The sequence below is a fragment of the Oryzias melastigma genome, linkage group LG6 (genome assembly GCF_002922805.2).
Source record: "Oryzias melastigma strain HK-1 linkage group LG6, ASM292280v2, whole genome shotgun sequence".
Lineage (NCBI taxonomy): Eukaryota > Metazoa > Chordata > Actinopteri > Beloniformes > Adrianichthyidae > Oryzias > Oryzias melastigma.
The window spans coordinates 1,394,786-1,404,329 of NC_050517.1; the positions used below are offsets into that span (position 1 = coordinate 1,394,786).

Here is a 9,544-nt window from a genome sequence, read left to right on the forward strand (position 1 = left end):
GGGGGGGGGGGGGGGGGGGGGGGGGTCACGAATCTGATTCTGAGTCAACAGTCCAAATATTTTTATTATAATCAGTGATCTCCTGATATCAGAACATGCCTCAGAGCTACAGGTATCTACAGGTGAAGATCTGATCACATCTGGAGCCACAACAGAGGGAGGAGGAGGAAGAGGAGGAAGAAGAGGAGGAAGAGGAGGAGGAGGAAGAGGAGGGTGAAGAGGACGAAGAGGAGGAGGAGGAAAAGGAGGAGGAAGAGGAGGATTGGTGGATACATTCAGGAAGTCATGATCAGGACTAAGAATACATTCTGAGGAGCAGGACCTCCTGTGAAGACCACGTTCACCCCAATTCAGACTCTGAACCAGAAGAAGGTCCGCTCTAAGCTCCTCCCACAGAAGAAGGTCCGCTCTAAGCTCCTCCCACAGAAGAAGGTCCACACTAAGCTCCTCCCACAGACCTTCAGAGCCACTCCATGGACATGTGTGCAGTCGCTGACTTCCTACAACAGCTACTCTAAGGTTTACACCAACATGGAACCAGAGAAAGTTCAACCAGAGCTGGAACGCCGCTCCTCTCACGACCTCATGGTGCAGATGGGAACCACGATGACCAGGATGACGGTGCAGGCCGCCGCCGTTATCAGCGCTCCAATCTTACATGCCTTGGCCCTGCGGAACTCCGCCTCCTTCTTCTTCAGCAGCGAGTCAAAGCCCGGCGTGTAGACGTCCTCCATCCAGAACTCCAGGTTACCGGGATTCAAAGACTCCTGGACCTGAAGGAGCCAGAAGAAGGTACAAGTGAGAGGAACCAGAGACTAGAACAGGTTCTGCTGAGCGTGGTTCCATTTTCTAACTGTCCAACCGCTGAGCAATCGGAGCTGAGAGCCTCTGGTGTTATTTTACCGTCCCAGCAGGAGTTCACGGATCTTCTGACAAGCAAAGTGTATGTTTGTATTTTATGCTAAACTGTATTTATACTGATTATGTTTGTATCTTTTTCTTTCTTTTTTTTGTTTGACCGAATGGAAATGAAGAGGAGGGAGGTGTGTGTGTGGAGGGGGGAGGGGGTAGAAGACAGGATTTTAGAGAAAGTAGAAGATACTAACAGAGGGATCATCATACAACAGGTCCAAGGAGCAATCGGGATCGGCCCGTTTCAGCCCATCACTGCTGAAGTGACTTCAGCACATTGATGAGCGTGAAACCTTTCAGAGAAGAAGGCCTGAAGTCCAGTCGCCGTGACTCAAACCAGCGTCACCTGGATGGTGACGGCGGTCGGATCTTCACCGACCAAAGCCCACAGGTTCATGTCAGACCCCGTTAGCTTCATGTTTACCTGCAGGTCCACTTTGGTGAGTGGGTTTCCCTTTTCTCCCAGGTTGCGTCTGTTCTCCTCCATGGTCCAGGATGGTTGACTCCGCCTCCCTTCTGCCAGCCTCAGGTCCGTGTACACGAGGTTAGCTTTGGCGTGGGCCTTGGCGGCGGAGGAGAACAGATGTGGTGGAAAGACCTGCTCAACCAGGTGAGGTTTTTTGGATGGTTTTGGGGGCCGCTGTGACGGGGGGTAATCAAAGTGATGGTCCCGCTCCACCTGGAAAAGCAAGGGGGGTGGGGAGTAAAAACATGCTCTGACAATTAACACACCTGAGGACACACCTGAGGACACACCTGAGGACACACCTGAGGACACACCTGCCTGGAACCCAACAGACGCACTGAGACGCCCTTCTCATCTGGAAGGTGAAGCTTTTCACATTTCCGTCTTTTACTTCATAGTTTCATTAGAAAAGAAAAAGTCTTTGGGGGCGTGTCCTGTGGCAAGTTCCATAACGTGTTCTCTGGCGTGTTCTGTGGTCCACCTGGACTGTGGCGTGTCATGCCTCCCTGGGTCTGGGTTGTTCTGGGTTCAGTGTGAGTTCTGGTTCTGTTCACTGTGAGGCGCCGGATCAGCGCCTCATTAAAACCACAACAGTTTCTTTCCTCATGACCTGCATTGACCTCAGTTTGTCTCCATAATCTGGTTTATAATCAGGATTTTGATATTAACATTTTTTAACTTTCATTTTCAAATTGTTGATTTCTGTTTAGAATCTAAACACTTTTTAGTCACAGATAATCTTTTGTCTGTGATAAATGTGACGTACCTGCAGCACATGTGGACAGAAACGTCTGGATGTGGTTTAGTCTCCATGGGTGAGTTTGTGGATCTGGCGCCCCCTAGATTACTGATCTGAAAGTGGATTTCTGTGAAACACTGTTGAAAAATCTGTCTGAACGTTTTAGGGAAACTTTGGTAACAAATGAAGCCGCACTGCTTGATGGGCTGGTGGAGCATTCTGGGTACTGTAGTCAGGAGCTCTGTGAACTGATGCGGTTCTGACCGTTTGGCTTCATGTGTCTTCCAATCCGGAACCTGGAGAACGGTCTCCGAGTTCCCCTGTTTCACTGAAATGGCTTTGAAGGAGAGGAAAGATCCACACAGGAACCGTCTGCACGAAGCAGACCTACTTTTAGCAGTCGAGCAGCTGCTGTCTGCAGCAGGAACATGCTCTGCTGGAGGACGCCCGCTGAACCACAGCTGCACACCGCATGAATTATTCAGGCGGCCCAGTAAAGATTCCTGGATTCACATCTCTGAGGTTCATGTCCGGCTCCCTCTACAGCTGAGAATGAGGATCTGAAGTCCAATCAGACCTGAACTCCACAAAAGTTCTGATGGTTCTGAAGTTTTTTCAAATGAAAGCCAAATGATTTTCTCAGACGAGGTTTGATTCCCAGCAGAAACTAAGAAAACAACCGATTGTTAAGTCTGATCGACCTCATCGCCGCTTAGGGGCACCTGGACAGACCAGGAGCCAGATGGATTCCTGCCATCAGTGCAGGTCTCTGCCGACCCGACTGATGGGAGGAGTCCCGGGAGCTGAGGGAGACGCTGGACACGAACCTCTTCAGTTTGAAGCTGAACAGCAGAACTCCATCCTGACTTTGGGGTGGAGCATAAGAGCTGCAGAACCAAAACTGGATGATGGAGAGCGATGACAAAGCAGAAGCTGAAGGTGGGCTGTGGTCAAAGAAAACTACTGATGGAAACTAAAGACGGGATGAAGACGCTCAGGTTCCTCCTTCCAGAACCTCTCCAGGTGTTTCTGAGTTCTCCATGGAGAGCGTTCTGACTGAGGACGAAGGCGGCGGCCGTACCTCTGTCAGTTTGCGGTGCCTCTCCTGGCCGTCCGGCTCTCTGTCCTTGAAGTCCCCGGGGTGGAGGGAATGCGATGGAGTTCTCCAGTCGAGTGGAGAGCCGCTGATGCTGGCCACTTTGGACTCGGTGGCGCTGTTCTCCTCGTTGAGGGGGGGGGACGGCCTTCTGCTGAACACACTCCTCTTCAGCGCCTTCATCCTCAGGCTGCTGCTGGCCCCGTCTTCTGGGCGCCCCCACTCCGCCTTCACATTGTGGCCAATGGTGTGAAAGGCGTGGGGGCCTGAGGCGGGATGTGGGTACGGCCGGGGCTTTTCAGGGGTCCTGTCGGACCCAGCGGCGGAGGTCTTGTCCGCTTGTCTGTCGCCGGGCTCGGGCTCCTGAATCTTCTGGTCCAGCTTATTGAGCTTGGACAGAACCTGCGATATCTCCCCCCGAACCCCCGACAGCGACTCCAGCTTCTTCTCGATCTCCCCGATCCTCACCACCAGCTTGCAGACGCTCAGCTTCAGCTCGTCATCCGAGTTCTCCAGTGAGTGGAAGAGCCGGTCCACCTTGGACTTGGCCAGCTTGATGGTGTTACGCTCCGGCGAGCTGTCGCCGTCTGACTTCAGGGTCACCTGAGAGAGTGACCCGGTGCTGTTGTGGCGCGAAGACTGGACGATGCCCAGAGAGTCGCAGACGCTCATGTCGTCCAGGAAGCGGAAAATGTCACTGATGTCATCGCTGATGACCTCTGAGTCCTCCGGGGGGTGTCTCGGGTTGGGCCGGTCCCGGTCCTGCAAGTCCCTTGCCTTCTTCTGCTCGGTTTGAGTTCCCACGCTGAAGGAGCTGTCTCCGCCCTGAAAGGAGGCCCCGCCCATGCTTTTGTCCCTGAAGGCCTTGGCTGCTCCTCGAGCCAGCACCGCCACATCCTTCGTCTGAACGCCGTTCCCCGGTTTTGCAGAGTCCGGGGAATTCACCGCCGGTTCTTGTTGGCAGTGGAAGTGCTTGTTAGCACTGATGGTGCTGATGTTGCATCTGTGGATTCCTCTGAGGGGCTTGCTGTTCAGGTAAGGCCTCTTAAAGTCAGGCGGGCCTTCTTCTGTGTTCAGGCTGAGGCTCTTCACAGGCCACGCCCCCTGACTCCCTGACTTGGTGCTGTGCTTCAAGCCGATAGGCCTCTGGGACGCTGGAGTCGGACCGAAGTAGGTAGAGGTCTGCAGATCGTCCAGACTCTCGTGCTTCACCCTCAGCTGGTCCTGAAGGGGGGAGCCCGGCGCCGGTTCAAAGTAGGGGTTGCTGTACGGCAGTTCAAAGCTGTGGTTGAAGAAGGTGGGGGGCTTCTGCAGGTCCCTCCGGTGGTACGCCTCAGCCGCTTTGCTGGCCTGCTTGCATTCAGCCGTGATCACCTGCAGCGTCCAGACAAAGACGGAGTCAGAGGAACCAGAGTCCTGTGGAACTGAAGAATGTTTGGGTCAAGAAGTTCCGAGCCGGAACCAGAGAGCAAACTTCACAGGAACTGAACACAGGAGACACATTTCTGTACTTCAAGGTTAACTGTGGTTCTAACATCCGGCCTTTAGAATAAAAAACAAGTTAAAGAAGAAGATAGATCCAGATCAGGTGGAGGTTCTCTAGAACTGCAGATCTTCATCCGACATATAATCTAGACGAGGTTCGTCTCTACAATAAGAACTGCTGTGTTTCAATAAGGATGGTCAATAGAGGGCGATCTAGACGACTGCATAAACGATGTCTCTGTCCAGAACTCTAATGCTGCTTTCACACCGCATGCGATTCGCCAACAAATTTGCTGTTCGCCGCCTGCCTGAGCTTGATGGCGCAGCCGCATGTGGGAGGAGCTACCAGCTAATGTTTTTATCCTGATCGCTACATGGAGCGGTGTCTGTGGATATCTCACTTCGAATGTATGAAGACACGATGATGTCGAGAGATCAGGTTGATTTACAGTGAAGAGCTCCACGTCTGCGTTCTTGAATCATTCAGAGATTCCAGGAGCTCGTTCACTCTTGTACTCTGGGCGCTGTTTTCTATGACAGACGCTTCCGTGGTGTTTCTGTGTCCCTGTGACTGAGTTTGACAGCTGACCGGCTCGCATTAACCAGAGAGGAGAAAAAAAATACAATATAAGAAATAAGAAAAAAAATGAAAATATGAAAAATATCACAAAGTTCAGGAGTTTTGGCCGGCAGCCCTCGAGCCGCCAGCGTCCGCCGGCATATTGAGCGACCTTCGCTGGACTGTTAAAGAAAGATTAGCTTCTACATCTACGTATCTAAAAGAGTTCATTCAGATAGAGCTGGGNNNGGGGGGGGGGTTAAAATAAGTGAATCTTATTTTAGATATTATTTATATTCTGGTTTTTGTTTTGTTGTTGTTTTTTTTAAATGATGTGGTTGTTTTTCTTGTTCTGAAGGGAAACTGGATCCTCTTCAATTTGCATACCAGCCTAAAAAGGAGTCGAGGATGCTAAACTCTTTTTATTGAACACTGTTTTTAAGCACCTTGAGAACTCCGGGGCTCATGTTAGACTTTTATTTGGAGATTTTTCCTCCCAGATCAGCTTCTTTTATTGATTTGAAGGCTTCTTACTGACCGGGTTCAGCGTGTTCTTGTTGGTGGTAAATTATCCCCACCTTCCGTTTGTAACACTGGGTCTTCTCAGGGGCGTGTCCCTTCATCTCTCCTTTTTATCTTGTACAGTTGCAAATCTTCAGAGGAGAACAGATTTATAAATAAATTCTCCGACGACACTGTTCTAGTGTCTCTGTTATCTGCATCTGAAACTAACCATCGACCTGCTTTATCGCAGTTTGTTGATGGTGTGACACCAATTATCTTGATTTAAATGTGGCTAAAACAAAGGACATGGAGATTGATTTTAGACGGGCTACATCGCATGGTGTTGGTGTGATCCATGGGGAGAAGGTGGAGATTGTCGAGAGCTACAAATATTTGGGCACTGTATTGGACAACAAACTGAAATTTCACCTGAACACAGACGCTATTGTGAAGCGTGGGCAGCAGAGAATTAACCTGCCGAGGAAGCTGAACTCTTTTAATGTGAACCAAACCATTCTTAATAATTTTATTGTTCTTTTATTGAGAGTATTTTAACATTTTCATTTATTTGCTGGTTTTATGGTCTGTCTTTGACAGACAAAAACAAACTGCAGGGTATTGTCAAGACCTGCTCTAAGATAATAGGTGTTAGACTGAGGAGTCTTGGACTTACGGGCTGTTTGCTTGGTATGGGCCATGGCGCCAAATGATCACCGAGGGTACACGGTTTAGTGCGGGCTTTCAGCGGCAGAAGAGACGCTGAAGAAAGCCAAGAGCATCCTGGGACGTCCCAGCATCCTCTGACTCCTGACTCTGTTCTGATGCCTTCAGGGCGTCGATTTCCTGCTCCGACACGAAGAACCAACCGTTTTTCACAGTCTTTTGAGCCCTCAGCAATGACGTTGTTGAATTTGGATTAAAGTGTTTTTCGAGGTCATTGCTGAGGTGATGTTGTTGTTGTGGAGCTCAGGAGATCTCATTTTAAACGATGATGGTCTGACACATTCATGTGATTGTGTTGAGTGTGAGAAGCTGCCCTGGAAGTTCTACAAATGAATTGCCGTCTGGGACCAATAAAGTTTTCTGAATCTTAAGTTAGAAACATGTTTTTGTCTGTAAAGCTCTTCTTGTTTTAAATAAAGTTTTGGTTGAACTGAACTTTGACACACCAAAGTTTGATGCTCAAACTTCAGATCTGACTCTAGAACCTTCAGGAATTGAAGGAGGACCTGGAGCTTCTGAAGGTCTGGCGGGATTTGCTCGGTCGGACAGAACCGATGCAGACGGACAGACGTCTGAGATCAGAACCACCTTCAGACTGGTTTGTAAATGATTCAGATGCTGGATCAGATCAGATCTACCCAGAAACCCACTCAGAGCCCCCCAGGCCTCGTGAGACCCGGACCCGCCGCACCAACCTGCGGGCAGAAGGTCCGGCGGTCGTGGACGTCGCTCCTCCTCTGGCTGCGGGAGGGGCTGAAGCCGTCCCGGGCCTGCAGGGACTCCGGTTCGGTGCTGGACCCGCCGTCCACGTTCATGGAGAAGTAGGAGCTCTTCGGGGAGGGGGGGCCGCTCTGAGGCGGGACTCTGTCCTTCCCAGCGGGACGCAGCAGGAAGTTCGGGTCCAACTGGCAGCTGGTGGACCGGTCCGGCTGCAGGGCGGCAGAGGGACCCTGGACCTCCAGGTGCGGCTGGAGGCCAGCTCTCCTCTGGTTGTCCTGGTAACGGAAGGCTTCCCCCCCCTGGAGAGGCTCCGGGCTGGCCGCGGCGGGCGTCTCCTTGGCGTCCCGGTCCATCTGGATCAGGTTGAAGATGCTGACGATGTCTGCAGCCACCGTCAGCTTCCGGGCCTGCGGTTCCGGTGGGCTGCGGCGCATCCGGTCCTGGAAGAGCGCGGCGGGAAAGGAGGGCTCCAGACAGGCCATGGAGAACAACAGACTCCGGAGCTTGGCCAGGTGCACGAGGTCGAAGCGCGCGCACAGGGAGCCGCACAGGTCCTGGTGGGTCCTGCTGGAGCTCTGGGAGCCCAGCTCGTCCAGGATCCGGCCCAGGAACAGGGAGTACTCCGGGACGGGGTCCATGGGTGCCGAAGACGGTCCCGCCTCTGGAGGCGCGCTCACCTGCGGGGGGGCTCCCAGCGGGGACGCACGTCAAAATTCATCTGGACTGCGCGTGCACGGCGCATCCTCAGCCGAACACAGAGCTGCTGGGATCGGGGTTCGGGCTCCACGCCTCCCCAAAGCCGCCGCGCGCGCTGGCGGTCCGGACGGGTCCGCGCGCGCGCTCAGCTCACAGAGCAGCTGCAGAAGCACCGACCGTCACTGAGCATGCGCAGAGGACGGCCCGTTTCACCCCAAACTCCAGATTTCAGGCCGAGCGCTTCACGTGCACGCGCACCTGCTGACAGACCTGCGTCTGAACAGACTGGAGCTTTTATTGTGAAGGAATCACTTCCGCCTGTGATGGAGCTCGTGGCTTCCTGCAAAGACCGTTTTTATTGAAGATTTCAAAGATACAGTTTAAATAAAATAACATAAAAAAACGAACATAATAGAATTCTAAACTCATGGTTTTGATATTCATAACTGCTGAAAACAAGAATATGAATAAGATACATTTTAACATATAAGGATAACCGGATCAAGAACTCGCAGATACAAACAAATAAAAGAAATAATTCAAAGAGAAAAAAAGAAATAAAGATGTGAGAGTTAAATTAAGTCACACGTTGCTAAACGTTCTTTGAGCTCTTGTATTCTTCAGAAACAGAAGGTAAATGAAAATATTATTACTCCTAGACCTCTCAAGTTAGCACTTTTAAATGTCAGGTCTTTAGCAGGAAAAACATTTTTAATTAATGATTTTATCACAGAACAAAGTTGATTTTATGTTTTTAGATGAAACCTGTTTAGATACTTACCAGTGCAATATGTACAAACACTCAGGGTATTGTGCAACGTTGATTTTCTGCATTATTTATATTTTTTTCTATTGCATATTTAGCTATATTCAGTCTATTTTACTTTATATTCAGTCTATTTTACTTTATATTCAGTCTATTTTACTTTATTTTGCTATTCTATTCTATTTTACTTATTTTGTATTTTACTTCTGTACGGATGCTGGTACTTGAATTTCCCTGAGGACCTCCAAAGGGATTAATAAAGTATTTTCTATTCTATTCTATTCTAGATGAGAACAGTAGGGGAGCAGTTCTCACAGAGTCAGCTCCTCCCAACTATGGTGTTATCAGTGAGGAAAGAACAAGCAGAAAGGGCGGGGCGGTTGCAGTTTTGTTCAATGAAATGTTTCAGTGTAAAAAGTTATCTTTTGGAAACTTTCCATGTTTTGAATATGTAGCCCTACAGCTGAAGGCCTCACTCAAAACCATATTTATAAATATCTACCGCCCACCTAGATGCAGTCCAGAATTTAACCTTGAGTTTAGTGAACTGCTGTCTATAATTTGTCTTGATTTTGACTGTATAATCATGGCTGGAGATTTTAACATCCATTATGGAAATCTTGAGAACAAAGCGACTAAGGACCTGATAAACACTCTGGACAATTTCGGGTTGACTCAACATGTAACAGAGCCCACACACAACAGAGGGAATATTCTTGATTTATTGATTTCCAAAGGTCTGAACATCTCTAAGGTTACTGTATGTGATTTAGGTCTGTCTGATCACTGCTGTGTTTTCTGTGAGAGCACAATTCCAGTACACACAAATGTTTTGAGGGAGGAGATCACAAAACGGTATATAACTGAAAATACTAGTG

General features: G+C 49.7%; 1 protein-coding gene across 1 annotated transcript; it reads right to left on the reverse strand.

Moving 5' to 3' along the window:
- Positions 1–44: 44 nt before the first annotated feature.
- Positions 45–8,228, reverse strand: minar1 (membrane integral NOTCH2 associated receptor 1). The gene is made up of 4 exons (XM_024281151.2): positions 7,180–8,228; positions 3,199–4,587; positions 1,337–1,591; positions 45–773 (listed from the first exon to the last, which is right to left on the reverse strand). Exons 1-4 carry the CDS (start codon positions 7,840–7,842, stop codon positions 576–578), a joined length of 2,505 nt encoding a protein of 834 aa, XP_024136919.1. The 5' UTR covers positions 7,843–8,228; the 3' UTR covers positions 45–575.
- Positions 8,229–9,544: the final 1,316 nt, after the last annotated feature.

Bases quoted from the DNA above. Each gene is read 5' to 3' on its own strand.
- minar1 (XM_024281151.2), bottom strand. From the start codon at position 7,842: ATGGACCCCGTCCCGGAGTACTCCCTGTTCCTGGGCCGGATCCTGGAC. The intron at 4,588-7,179 runs GTTGGTGCGGCG...TGGACGCTGCAG, and splicing joins GCCGGACCTTCTGCCCGCAG to GTGATCACGGCTGAATGCAA. The intron at 1,592-3,198 runs GTACGGCCGCCG...TTGCTTTTCCAG, and splicing joins GGCACCGCAAACTGACAGAG to GTGGAGCGGGACCATCACTT.